The sequence below is a fragment of the Molossus molossus genome, unplaced genomic scaffold, assembly GCF_014108415.1.
Source record: "Molossus molossus isolate mMolMol1 unplaced genomic scaffold, mMolMol1.p scaffold_m16_p_4, whole genome shotgun sequence".
Taxonomy (NCBI): domain Eukaryota; kingdom Metazoa; phylum Chordata; class Mammalia; order Chiroptera; family Molossidae; genus Molossus; species Molossus molossus.
In genome coordinates, this window is record NW_023425377.1 from 254,121 (window position 1) to 268,586 (window position 14,466).

The 14,466-nt window shown below is 64.1% G+C and overlaps 1 protein-coding gene across 3 annotated transcripts in view; it reads right to left on the bottom strand.

Annotated features, from left to right (window-relative positions):
- Positions 1-636: 636 nt before the first annotated feature.
- The window catches only part of PRKAR1B (protein kinase cAMP-dependent type I regulatory subunit beta), a 62,081-nt gene continuing 48,251 nt past the window's right edge, over positions 637-14,466 (bottom strand). For 2 of the 3 annotated variants that reach the window (XM_036239966.1, XM_036239967.1), the window contains exons 8-10: positions 12,771-12,892; positions 1,861-1,942; positions 637-1,516 (exon numbers count right to left, since the gene is read on the bottom strand). In XM_036239966.1, coding sequence (XP_036095859.1) covers positions 1,344-1,516; positions 1,861-1,942; positions 12,771-12,892 — 377 coding nt within the window. In that variant the 3' untranslated portion in view covers positions 637-1,343. Of the gene's footprint in view, positions 1,517-1,860; positions 1,943-12,288; positions 12,401-12,770; positions 12,893-14,466 lie in introns of those variants that run through there. The other variant, XM_036239968.1, reaches the window with a different exon arrangement.

Genomic DNA, 14,466 nt, shown 5'->3' on the forward strand with positions numbered 1-14,466 from the left:
GCTGGTGCCGACGCTGGGAGCACTCGCACGGGGCCACGCCCGACGTGAAGTGTGCGGTTTCGAGGCTCCACACTGAGAACACCGTACAGTCTCCTGTTAACACACACTTCATGCCCACAAACGACACTGAGAAATGGCGAGAAGGTAAGTTTTATGTGACGGATGTTTTATCACAATGAACACGGAAGGAAGAGCATTCTGGGGGGGCTCAGGGCACGCCGAGGGGGAGGGGGCACACTTAATACCACATGCAACGCAGAACATCAAGATACAGTGAATGGCGTGAGCCGGCCACAGCCACGGCCGGCTGCTGGGGCGCCATGTGCCGGGCACCCCAACCCGCACGGGCAGGAGCAGAGGTGGGCTAATGGCGCTGTTTCAGTTGCCTCGGTCACCAGCAGCGACCACGGGCCAAGCCCCAGGCCGGGCGGGCTCAGGCGGCTGAAGACACGTTCACGGGGGGTTTAATCGACAACAACGAGGTGTGTAGGGTCCAGGGGACCTGAGCTCAGACCACAAGCTGTGTGGGGCAAGGCCTCCTGATCAGGGGAGTCCGGTTCTGACAGCGCCAGGCTGTTTGAGGAGATCCCCCCCTCCCTCAGTGTCTCCTGGAGCTGCTCTGCCCCCCCCCCCCCAGACAAGCAGCCGCTATCCGGGCCCCGCGAGAACAGCGCACCTGTCTTGGAGAGCCCTGACCTCAGGGAGTTCCCTTCCTGCCCTGGGCGCTGTGGCCCAGCAGGCGATGGCGGGACCTGCCTGGCACACTGAGGGGCCCAGGTCAGCCGACGTGGACCTCCCAAGACGGGAGCACCACGCCCGCCCGGCACACCTGCGTGGGGTCACTGCGCCGGACGCAGAACCAGCCGGGGCCCCGCCTCCAGGAGGCTCTCCTGACCCTGAAGCCCCTTCAACAAGACCCGCTGGACCCTCTCCTGCTTCAGACTCAACTTCCCCACCAGCTGGAGGGGACTGCGGGACACCCCCTCGGACATCGCTGCCCACGTCACAGAGCCCCGAGACCCCGGTGGCCGCCGGAGCAGCTCCGGAGAGAAGGGTGACCGGACAGTGACCAGCTGGCCGGGGCCTCATCCTTCCCTCGGCCACAGGGTGAGCACACTGCTGCACCCCCCGGGAAACGGTAGGAGCGGGGAGTCCACAGAGCACGGAGAGGTGGGAGGTGGGGGACGGCGGCACCTCCTCGGCCTGGGGTGCCCCTAGTTGGCTTGTTCTCAAAGTGCACAGGTGACTGTTTAATTCCAAACACGAGTCTGGAGGGAGGGCCAGCCCCGCGTGCTGGACGCCAGCCCGTGCAGCCGCGCAGACGCGCCCTGGGCGCAGGGGGCTCAGACGGTGAGGGAGATGAAGCTGTTGTAACGTTGGATGTTCCTCTTGAGGATCTCAGAGCAGGGGCCCAGCACACGCTCGAAGCGGGGCCGGTCCAGCCTCACGCACTTGAGGGGCCCCCGCGCCACCACCGTGGCAGCCCGAGGCCGGTTCAGGAGCAGCGCAATCTCCCCTGCGGGCCGGAGAGGGTGCAGTTAGGGGCCTGGCCTGTAGCAGGGCTGCCGGTTTGGGGAAAACCACCCACACCCCAGGGCCCTTGGCTACATTTGAGCCCAATGAACCAGTGAGCAGTCAGCACCAGCGCATCCCCCCTGAGGACACGACCCTTCCTCAGTGGGCTGACCTCCAACTTCAGCACCATGTCCACCCCGCCCTGGGGGTCCTGTGCCCCCGAGGACAGCCCTTGGCCAGGACAGTGGGTCAGAGCCTCACACCAGGCTGGGCCGCCTCCTGGGGCCCCGCGGGCCTCCACCCTGCACCTCCCCGGGCCCTGTGTGGGAGCAGCTCCCCACTCACCGAAGTAGTCAGAGGGTCCCAGGCGCCCGACCTCCACATATTCCTCATTTGGGGACCGGCGTTGGAGGACAGAGGCCGTGCCCTGTGGACAAGGGGACACGTGAGGGTCAGCTGGCTGGAGGTCATCTATCAGGGGTTCCCCTCCCCCCAGCTCCCTTACACATGCCCCCCCCCAAGCTGGATTCCCTGCTTCCCTCCTCGAGGACAGAGCGGGTGGGGTGTCAGCGCGGCGCTGTGGTCGGCCAAGGGGCCTCCAGAGACCTGTCCTCCCAGCCGGCGCCCTGTCCTGGTGGGCGGCAGTGGTGGCGGCAGGGAGAGCTGACCTCCGCTGACTCTCGGACGGGGAGAGCGTCCTGCCCAGCGAGCGGGAGAGCTCGTGGGTATGTGACCCCTGCCGACCCCACAGGGCCCTCAGCAGACCTCGTAGCTCAATGATTAACACGGGCTGTGGGGACGAGACAGAGCCTGGGGCGCGTGACCCCGAATGTGGCTGGGCAGCCTGGGGCAGGGGGTCCAGGGGGGACCCTGGTGCTGGGGGGGTCCAACCCCAGGCCCTGCCCGCCGTGTGGGGTGTCCCCCATCTGCGAGCCTGAGACTGCGTGTCCTCGTCACCAGGAACCTCGCTGAGGCGCGCGGACGGCCCAGCGCACACGGTGTCACCCTCAGCTGAGCCCCTCGCCGCTGGTCTCCGGTGCCTCCCGATTTGAATTCTGAGCCGCCAGCCGGTCACAGCTCCCTTCACCCTCCGCCCCGGGGCGCCGCGTCCCCTTCACAGCCCAGGACACCGAAGCGCCAGGGCACGTCTGGGCACGCCCGCTGCCCATTCAGCTCTGCAAACGTGACTTCGTTTCCAAGCGGCCGGCTCACTGGGCTCGCCCCACCTGCATGCCGACGGCCCTGCCTGGTTAATGTACAACGCCCACCGTGCCACCGTCTGGGAGACAGCGGGCCAGGGGACCCCACGGTGCCACCTGAGGACCCCCCTAGGCTGAACCCCCTGGCCCTGCTCCGGGCACCGGGTGTTCGTGACGCCCCCATCGATAGAGCAGGACGGGTCCACAGTCACTGTCTCCACCAGCCGAGGCTCGGCCTACACAAGAGCCCAGAGGACCGGAGCCCTGGCCCACCCACCAGGGCAGCCCTGGGCACAGCTCTGGGCTCAGGGCCACGGTGGAGGGGGGCTGTGGGGAGCACAGGGGTTCTGGCCACCCTGGGACCCCAGTACGTGAGCCGTTGTGACAGGCGTGACATGTCTGGGTGTCCACACACCTGCACCTTTCTACCCGTGACCCCTGGCCCAGTGCACCCCACACGCAGACCAAGTCCGCCTTTGAGAGCCAGGCGGTGCTCAGGGCTGCTCACGGGTGTCTCCAGAACCCCACTGATAGAAATACCCACCGCGGCGGCGGAAGGTGAGGTGGCTACAGGACGTTGGTGGCAGAGCCCCCAAATGGAGGGGCCACATGGGCCCAGCCCCCCCAGGACCCACAGACCCTTCACATTCCTCCACCTGCCTAGTCGGGGGGCTCTTTGTCGCAGCAGCTGATGTCTCCCTGACAGACGCACACCCGTCCGTCCTGCGACTGCTCTGGCCCGGCCTCAGCACGAGACACCCAGACGCCCAGCCCCACGGGGGGGGGGGGGGGGACCGGCAGTGGACGGGGCGGGCGGGGCTCCCACCAGCACCACCGTGTCCTGAGACGCGGCGACGGCGTGACCTGCACATCCTGGGAGTCACGCGCTGCTCTGGAGCAGTTCCGGCGTCCTCCGGGGACAGTGAGCTGGAATTTTCTGCGCTGGAAAAGTACACTTGCCAGAACTCCAGATCATATTCCCCAAATTTCTGTTATTGATTCTGACCCAGCTCTAAAAATAAACCAGGTCACAGACCCAAGGACCGGGAAAGAGAGGTTACTGCCCATGCTCGGGGGGGGCACAGAGAAAATGACCCACTTTCCTTCGAACTTTTTTATGTTTAAACATTTTTCCACAAAATCAAAAGCAAAATGGACCTTTTGGTTGTCTGCATCGTCAGCTGAGAGCAGAAGGCCGTCCGGCCACAGTGGACGGTGCTCCTCCAACGCCCCAGCCCGGCTCAGCCCGGGACTCGGGCTCGGGCCCTCGGAGGACCTCGTCAGGAACTCATGCAGGGCCGGGCACCGGAATCACTGCCCACCGGCCACACTGTGCTCACCGCCCAGACAGCAGGCCAGGCCAGCCACCTGCGCCTTCAGCGACCACGGTGCAGGAAGAGGGGAGCCCAGCTCCAAGGCCAGGGTGACGGAGCCCAGACACACACGCACGTACCCTCTGATCCCACTTGCATGAGATCTGGAACAGGAAAACTACTTTAAGTAAATTTATTTTAAAAGACAACATCTCAGCCGTACGTGGACACTGAGGTCGCTCTCATAAACTGAAAGGCAGATGGACAGACGATGCAAAGAGGCAGGTGCTGGGAGGTGATCAGGACGCTGTCCCCAGCCAGAGTGCCCTCGGACACAAGGCCGTCCACTCTGGATGCACCGCCCACATTGCTGAGCCCGAACCCGGCTCCGGGTGCTCGAGCCACAGCCCTGGGGCGGTCTGGGCCCGTTTCCTTCTTCACCAGGTGGACACAGTGTCAGCCAACCTGATAGTGCTGGCCAGGTCGGAGGCTCTTGGCTTAGAAATAGTACCATGCACGTCAAATGTGACATCGTCACGAGGGCACAGACGCTGGAGTCCAGTTGAAGAGTGGATGAGACACGGAATGCTGGTTCCCATGCTCTCGGTGTTCACGAGACGTCCACCCCCAATAAGCCCTTGGAACCTGGGAAACCACTTATAACTGTACCTGCTTTGCCTTTACGTCCTATGTGAACATGTTGTTTGCTGGTCTCTTTCTGTATTTAAGCAGAAACAGACTCCTAATAGCACATGTGCACACATGTGCACACATGCACACACATGCACACACATACATGTAGACGTGCACATGCATTCACATGCACACTTGCATGCTCACACACATGCACAAATACACGTGCACATGTACATGCTCACACACAAACATGTATGCTCACACACATGCACATGCACACACGAATACTCACACACATTCACCATTCACACGTGCATGCTCGCACACGCACATTCACACACTGCATGCTTGCACACACACACTCACACACCTGCATGCTCACACACGCACACATTCACATGCACGCGTGCACACACATTCACATGCGCATGTGCATGGTGACACAGTGCACATGTACACTTGCATGTTCACACACATTCACATGCACACATGCATTCTCACACATGCACATACATTCACATGCACATGTGCATGCTCACACACGCACACACATACCACACAGCCTGAGCCTGTGAACACCTCCCAGGCAGCCCTGTGCACACGTGTTTAAAGAAGCAATCATTGTAACAAGCTGCTGTCTCCACGTGGAAGACGCTTTCGCAATCTTCACTGAAAGTCACGACCCTCCAGGTCTTTCTGTCCCCGAGGGGGCTCGTCCCTGAGAGCTCCTGCCGCCTGCGGCTCCGAGCGCTGGGGCGCAGCCAAGCCTCCGCTCCCGCTGGCTCTCAGGGCCCCCGCCCTCGCAGGCGCCCGCCCCTCTGCTGTGCACGTCCATCACACACTCTGGGCTGCAAACTGTCGTCAAAACAACTGCACAAACACACTCGGCTGGTGAGCAGCCCGAGGTCGGTTTCGTGCCAACGTTTAATGGATCACCCATGAGGTCGGGGCCTTGGCGCGGGTACAAGCCAGCGGCTTCCGTGGGAAAACAACACCAGTGAGGCGGGTCTGGCACCGGGGCCGGGGCAGCAGAGGCCCTGGCTGGCGAGGGTCCCCGCTGCACACCCAGGATGCCCTGGTGCTCGGACGGCAGGGACTCCTGGGAGCAGTGTCCGTGCTTCTCTCTGGGTGATGAGGGGGAGCGTGGTCTGGGGTAGTGACCCATCCCTCAGACCCAAAGGAGGGCTGGGAGACCAGAGGCCAATGCCCCGGGGCCCTGGGGCCGAGGCTGACCCTGCAGAGCTGTGCTCCCTCCGTGCAGGCCCAAGGCCAGCAGAGCGTCCGGCTCTGGGGCATCCCCGCCTTCTGCGTGGGGTCAGCCCCACACTCCAGAGGTCAAGAGCTGCCCCAGCCACGGTAGCCGAGTCACAAGTGAAAGGCACCAACAGATGGCAAATTGCTGATTTCTGTCTCACCCGAATCACTGTCTAAACTGTCCGGTCATTGTGGGCACTTACAGACGCGGCAGGACCGGGTAGTGGAGCACGTCCAGGGCCTGACCCCACGGCTCTGGAGGCAAACCTCAGCCCTGGTCAGCTAGGCGGCCTCAGTTTCCCTGCTGTGAATTAGACACCAGTCACCCCGACTTCCCAGGCTCTGGCCAGGCTCAGGTGACGGGACAGGTGTTGGGGTGTGCAGATCCGGGAGCTGGTGTCCTCCGGGTGCTGGGACTCTGCTCACTGGTGATTGGGAGCTCACGGTCACTACCCAGGGACTCGGAGGGTCAGACGGGCTGAGCACAGACACGAGCAGCAGAACGGAGGTTCAGACAGCCCGTCGTCACCACTGTTAGTGATCAACGGAGGGCTCGGTCGGAGAGACGCAGCGCGGTCCCTACCTTCCGCGGAATACTACTCAGCCCTGAAAAGGAAGGCCCTCTGACACCTGCTACCACGTGGGTGAGCCCCGATGGCAGCGATCAGCCAGACACAAAGGGACGGAGGCTGGTGACTGCACTTCTGCGAGGTCCCTGAAGGAGGCAGGTTCACAGACAAGAAGTAGGAGGGTGGGTGCAGGTGGAGGGGACGGGTGGGGAGCGAGCGTCTCGGGACAGAGCCTCAGCCTGGGGAGATGAGAACGTCCTGGAGATGACGGTGGGGTTGGCTGTACAACATGAATGTACTTAGGGTCCCTGAACTGTGCGCCTAGAAATGGTCAGAATGGTTGTGTGTTTTGTCACAATTTAAAGAAACAGACGTTGTTTTTGAAGGGCCTGCCCATTGGAATCCTGACTGGCCCTCGGCCCAGGACCAGGCCCTTGGGTCTCCTGTTCCTGCAGGGTCCACGGGCTCCCCACGGGTCCCTGGTCCAGGCGGGGCCCCCAGGTGCCCCCATGCCTCCCCACCTCTGTCCTGACCACTCAGGAGGGCAGTGACCTCGTGCTCAACTCCCCCCCCCCCAGGAAGCTGCCTGTGTCTGTGTCAGGAACCTTTTCCCGGGGTCCCACGGCCAACTTGAGGAGGGCAGCAGGGCCGGGCGCCGCAGCTGTGGTGGACACCACCCAGAGAGACAGCCGTCCCTCCCCCTCAATTTTGCTGTGACCTAAAACTGCCCTAAAAAGTCGTCTTTTTAAAAAGAACCACAGTGAGACCCTGGCACCTCCCACTGCGAGGGACCCAGGCCCGTCACCACGGAGGACGAGGTCTGTGAGTGCGAGGGAGGTGACCGCCAGGCGGCCCACGGCAGCACGGCCCCTCGCCCAGCCGGCCGTCTGGAACAGTGTTCCTCCCAGCTTGGCGCAGACAGAACGCTGTTATTTTTCTGCTGAAGGAGGCCGGACCGAGAAGGCGCCTTCAGCGCGGACTGTGGCCAGTGAGCGCCGCTTTCGGTCCCCCCGCAGGGAGGGTCTGGCATGGGCCGCGAAGACGCAACACCAACCCCTGGACGGAGCCCAAGGCCAGGCTGACCCTGTGCAGACACTGACCCACGAACGTCGAGAGCGATGTCCAAGCTGCACGTCCGGAGGCGTGGGTGCCACGGTCCAGCCGTCTCCGGCCCTGTTTGTGCTCCCGCGGCTGGGCTCCTGGGCACCTTGTTCTCCAACTGGAAAACTTCTACTCACCCTTCAATACCCAGCCCCCTGCCCACCCCCATCTTCCCTGCCCTGTCCTGGGCCCACACCCTGCCTTCCTGCGTGGCCTGGCGCGTCCCCATCAGAACCCGGCGCATCTCCAGAACGCAGGTCAGAGGACTCCCTTCCTCTGCGAACACACAGCCCGCAGCCACCATCTGCGCCCCCCCGGGCAGCGTCGTCCTTGGCTGGAGCCCAGATGGGGCGCGGCAGGTGCAGAGGGAGGAGGGGACACGAGGGCTGGGTGGTCTCCGTCTACACGTCCGAGACGACGGCGACCGCTCGGCACGCCCCCTTCGACGCGAGGTCCTGCGGACATTCACCACATTACTCCGCGGGGAGGGGATGAATCCGATCTGGCGTTCCCATGGCAACGCCTCCCGAGTGCAGCTGGTGTGAGAGCCGTGGATTGTCACTCTCAGGATTTTATGGGAACCGGCTGGTGGGGTCCAGCTGCCCCCAGGCTGTGCGGGGTTCCCGTGGGCACAGAGACAGGGCGGCGCGGACGACGCGGCTGCGGGAGCCCGAGGCACAGCCTCACCCGCCTGGGCTTCAGGAGAGCGGACGGCAGGGGCGGGAGTCGGTTCTCCAGAGAAGCCGGAGCCAGGAGGGGTGTGCGTGGGGACCCCATGTCAGGGAGCGGCTCGCGGGACTCGGTCCAGGGCCATCTGCAGGCAGGGCCTGTCCTCCCGGGCCCCGGTCCATGCTCTGTCCAGGAGAGCCTTCCACCGACGGGACGAGGCCCACCACGCTGGGAGGGCCTCGGCTTCACGACAGCACGTTGGGGTCTGTGTGGACCATGCTGGACCTTCGCAGGAACAGCCTCTGGGCGCTGTGGGCTGGCCAAGCTGCCCCATAAAATGACCTCCTGCGGCAGTGACCATGGGCTCGTTGACTTCCTGAGCGTCACAAGAACTCGGGGTGAAACGCACCGACGCGCCCTGAGCCTATTACAAGCACACGGCTCCCACCAGAGCGGCTCACGGCAGCGTGTGTGTGGCAGGCCCTCTCCTTTACCGGAATGTTACCAGCCAGGTGTCACTGAGATCGCAAGTGAGTGACCCCACGTGGCTTCTGGAAGACGCACAGGGCACCCCTTCTGCCCCAGCCGTGACGTCCTGGCCGCCTTCTCTCCCAGAACTTCCGTGTCAACGTGCAGGCCGCTCCGCTCAGCTCTGCCTCCCAAACCCAACACGCAGCCCTGGAGACGCAGCCTCGGGGGCGCCGGGGAGAGCAGGCTGGCGGCTGGGTTGACACGGCGCATCTGTCTTGAGCCGGCCCGGCGGGAACCACGCCTGAGGCTGCAGAGGTCTGAGAGCTGCGTCCCAGCTCTGAGAGCATCTGATTCCCGTGAACCCCAGTCCCGCTGTGACTTGGAAATCTGGCCGATCACAGAGGAAGAGGGAAAAAATCCACGTTGCCAGGGAGACCACTTCAAACACATTTTACAACGCGGTGGAAGCTACACCTTGCGAGAGGCTGGGTCACGCTCAGAGGCCTGCACAGGACGCCATGCACGTGGACGGCCCCGCCCCGCCGTCCACAGCGCCAGGTCCGCGGTGGCCGCAGTCACAGAGGCTAGCGCTGGTCAGGTGCTGTTCTCGGCCACCTGTTGGTGCAGACGGTCTGGAGCCCCCAGAGGAGGGTGGTCAGTGCCTCGCCTCAGCAGGGGAGCCGCTGGGACCGCTGAACATCAGCCGCTCATGACCACACAGCCTCGGCGCCAGGCACACCCTCAAAGATGACCCTCTAACGGCCGTTAATGGACGAGCAGTAGCAACGCCCAGTCCCCAGAGCCGGAGACCCAGCAGCCCTCCGTCGTCAGCAGGGGGTGGGGGGAACACAGGAAGCAGAAAGTGTGCATCACTCTAGGGTGAGAAGGGTGCGATGCACACACCACACATGTGCACACAGCACACATACACATATGCGCACGTATGTGCACACATCATACACAGCATGCATGCACACAGGTGTACACACTGCACACAACACACATGCACACACCACACACAGGATGCGCACACATGCACACCACACACCGCATGCATGCACACATGCGCACACCACACACAGCATGCATGCACACAGGTGCACACACCACACACAGCATGCATGCACACACTGCACGCATGCACACACCACACACGCACACAGCACGCATGCACACACCACACATGCACACAGCACACATTGCACACAGCACACATGCACACATGCACACATGCACACAGCACACATGCACACACCACACACAGCACACATGCACACACACACACACACACAGGCAGGGACTGCCCAGCAAATGGCAGGAGCAGAGCCTCCAGGATGTGGGAGTGAGACGCTGCTGACTGGGATCTGTCACCTGCTGGCCGTGCGTGTCCTTGGGCAGAGGACCAGCCCTCCCTGCCCAGCCTCCCTCGCGAGACACATGTATGGTGGAATTCAGATGACGCTCGGCCCATCCTAAGCTCAGTCCCCGCCATCACGTTGACTACGGAACAGGTGGTAGAGACGCCCTCCCCTCCCTGAGCACTCTGTGAGGACCCCTCGCCGGGCTACGCCTTTCACAGACGTTTCTACCATGTTCCACCCGTGGCCTTGCACCCAGCTGGGAGGAGGCTGGGGCCACAGGGAACAATGGACAATTGTCCGTACTGGCCAGCGGCCCAGTCCCTCCGCTTTTAGACCATTAACTTGGAGGGTGCAGAGCCCTCCGGTGAGGCAACAGGGCTGGGTGGGGACTGGGGCCCGGCAGCGTCCTCATCCGGGGCCGCCGCCTCCCAGGGCCACCTGGCTGTGGCCAGGCAGGAACGGAGTCCACATGGCCAGTTACCGCACTGGGAAATCGAAGAGATCAGATTTTTATGTGAAATATCCTGAGTTTTAAATACCGGCAATTTATTCATTTAGATGGAGGGCCTGCCTCTCGGCCAGCCCCGCCCTCCGCCCGGCAGGTGCTCCAGCGCTGCTGTCACTCCTCGGCGAGGGGTCCTGGGCTGGCCCCGCTGCTGGGCGGTGGGGCTCAGCTGGTCTCTGTGCGGCCGCAGGCGGGTGCTGGCGGGGCTGCTCCTCTGCAGATGCACTGGCTGGACATTCAAGGTGGTGACCCGAGGGACCGACTGCTGGAGAGGAGGGTCATCCTGCAGGCCCCTGAGGGCAGGGCCAGAGCTCCACGGACAGGGTCCCAGGGGGTGACCTGGCCTGACGTCCACACCACTGCCGCCGGGCCCCCTGCTCGAATGAGGACCACAGCCGACACTCGGGAATCGGCCTTCGCTTTCCCGAGGAAACGCCATGGAGACCGGCAGCCGCCCTCAACCCCGCAGGTTCGAGCCCGGGTGTCTGAGTGATGGCTGAAGGGACCCCTCTCCCCAGACGGACCTTCGCTCCCGCCTCCGGGAAGTGCCAGGCGCACACACGCCCAGAGAGGTGACTGTCCACGGTCGCTTTCATGGCTGCAGATGGGGGCTCGGACGTGGCTGGGGCACCACAGGGCTGGACACCGTCGGCAGAGCAGCTCGGAGGCCTGTGGCGAGGGGGCCCCGTGCAGCCTGCAGTGCAAGTGGCCCCACCTGCCCCTCCAGCCCAGGCCACAGCTGCACACGGAGATGCAGGGACCTCGCTAACACACGGTGGGCCCAGGCGCTGTGCCCAGGCCGGCAGGGGAGCCACAGGGGCCTCGGATCCAGCATCGGGTGCTGCAGCCGCAGCCCCGGCGTGTTCTGTGCCCTCGAGCAGCGGTGAGGGAAGCGGGGCCAGGCCCAGCACCTGGGAGCTGGCTGCATCGCTGGCCTTGGAGGCTCGGGGGGGGCCTTGGCATGAGGTCTCTGAAGTTACAGCGGAGGGACGGAGGACGCTGGGGGCCCGTCCCACATGGACCAGGTCGTGGTCTGCTCCGCCCGTGGTTTTAGTCTCTCGCCCTTTGTCCTTCTTCAGAAACACGACTGCTGAATGAGTCTCGAGTGTGAACACGACCCTGTGGGGAATTCACCCACGCGGGCCCCTCCCCCAGCGCTCCGCGGGACCTTGGTCTCCGCCGTGTTCACCACCAGGCTTGGCACTGGGGCAGGAGGGAGGTGACCAGGTGGCCCGTGAAGACCCTCCCCCTCCGTCCCGCTGTCCTGCCCAGCGTCCGACCTCCCCTGCAGGGCGGCAGCGGGCGTGGGAAGGAGCCCTGAGCACGTGGGATTTTATCTGTGTTGCTCACACTTACGGAGAGAGTTCCGCCCGTGTCCTTCCCACCCGCGGCCCTGGGCCAGCATGGGCATCCGGCAGTGACGACGGCGCCAGCAGCCACCCCGCGGCCGTGCTGGTGCCCCCGTCCCCAACGGCAAAGCCCACAGCCGACGAGTGTGCTCTGCTCAGCGTGCGATGGGATTCTCCCCGCCCTCGGGACAGAAGGGGAATAAGCCAAGTGACCCCCAGACTTCAGACACTGCGTAAGCAGGAGGCCGCAGTCCGGCAGTCACGACCGTTCCCGGGCTCCTGCGGGGGCTGCTCCCTGGGCCCAGCCGAGGCGCCGGGGGTGGGGACGCTGCCCGGACAGCTGCTTGCCCCCATCACTGACAGGCTCCGTGTGGCCGCGGGGAGGACGGCCCAGACCACCTGTCGCTGGCCCTCGGCAGGGCCCACAGGAAAAGTGACTCACGGGTGCAGCTGGGAACCTGGCACCATTTTCCAGAATCAGACTCTCACGTGAGGTCACCGCAGACCCCGCAGCCCCGAGGACCACGGCGAGACCACAGCCTCCACCGCCTGCTCCAGAGCCCAGCGCCCGTCACACAGGTTCTGACCAGGTGTCGCCGCGGACCCGCCCTGGCCCCCCACTCCCTGCGCATGGCACCTTGGAGGGCTGGGGGCACCCTGCGTTTGGAGCAGAACCCCCTTCTCAGGGAGACGCGTTAGGACCGGTATGAGGCCGGCCACTCCCGAGGCCGCTGTGGGGGATGAGGGAGCAGGCTGGGGGGCGGTGACGGGGGGCTGGCAGCACACGACCCCTGCCCAGGTCCCCAGGGCGTGCTCTCGCGGACTCACCTCCGTGATGATGAAGAAGTCGTCCCCGGGCTCCCCCTGAACCACAATCTTCTCTCCATCTTCAAACTGGACGGGCTCCAGGGCGTCGGCCACCGTCAGCCGCTCCCACTTCTCCAGGGACTCTAGAGGGGACAGGAGCCGGTCACCCCACAACGTCATCTCAGAACACCCCCGCGGCCCCCAGCCGTCAGGCCCCGCGGCAGGGCGCTGGTGAGACAGAAGGTGGGCAGACTGGCGCCCAGGTCACACGCGCCCACCTCAGGGACGGTCACACACGCCCACCTCGGGGACGGTCACACGCGCCCACCCTCGGGGACGGTCACACACGCCCACCCTCGGGGACGGTCACACACGCCCACCCTCAGGGACGGTCACACACGCCCACACTCGGGGACAGGCTCCAGGACGCCCAGGTCACACGCGCCCACCTCGGGGACGGTCACACACACCCACCTCAGGGACGGTCACACACGCCCACCCTCAGGGACGGTCACACACGCCCACACTCGGGGACAGGCTCCAGGACGCCCAGGTCACACGCGCCCACCTCGGGGACGGTCACACACACCCACCTCAGGGACGGTCACACACGCCCACCCTCGGGGACGGTCACACACGCCCACACTTGGGGACAGGCTCCAGGACGCCCAGGTCACACGCGCCCACCTCGGGGACGGTCACACACGCCCACCTCGGGGACTGTCACACGCACCCACCCTCGGGGACGGTCACACACGCCCACCTCAGGACGGTCACACGCGCCCACCCTCGGGGACACGGCCGGGACCAGGCAGCTCCTCCAGCCCTGAGTCTGAGCTCTCACTGAGCACAAAAAGGCGTCTCGTCTTCAGAGGGGCACAACCACCCACGCTTTGCAAACAGGGTCACAGCGACCGCGAGGGCAGCTCAGGTCTAAACAATCTGGCGCCGTGAAGCCGTCCCCCACTCCGCGGAAACACCCTTCGCCCGCACTCAGACGGGCACCGCCGCCCCCTCGCTTCAGGTCAAGGGCCCTGGTTCCAAAGCCAGGTTCACCTCCAATGCTGCAAATTCGGGGCACGTTGTTCCTCCTCACACCTTCCTCTCCCCGCCGGTACCCCCCCCCCAGCCCTCCGGAAAGAAAAAAACCAGTATGTTCCCTTTTACAGAAAACACAATTGCCTGATTAACTTTTCCTGGCAAAAGAAACTTCCCTGGCCCGCACTGATCAGACGCCACGTATGTAGGTCAGCTGCTAAAAATACGGAGCGAACCCTCTGTTCAGATCCAGGTGAGGAACGGGATTTCTCTGCTTTGAACTCCCACTGGTGCCACGCTGCCACGGCCACGCTTTCAACTAGCCGGGGTCACGGGGTGCCTGTGATGTGGGAAGGAGGGGAGCCAGGCACCCCTAGCCCACCTGCCCACCAGCTCTCTGCAAGGCCTGCACCACACAAACACAGCTCGGTGACCCAGAACAGGGTGTCCCCACGCGCCCACAAACACCTGAGACTGGACCCCTGCCAGTGACCTCTGAGAGACTGCAGTCTGTGTCCGGGACCAAGGGTTCAGGCTGGCGTGTAAATGCGTTTTGCTTCTCGGTTTCCTCGCAAGGGCTACCAGAGACGTGTGGTTGACAGATCACGTGTGGTCGTCAGGTCACGTGTGGTCGACAGGTCACGTGTGGTCGACAGGTCACATGTGGTGGACAGGTCAC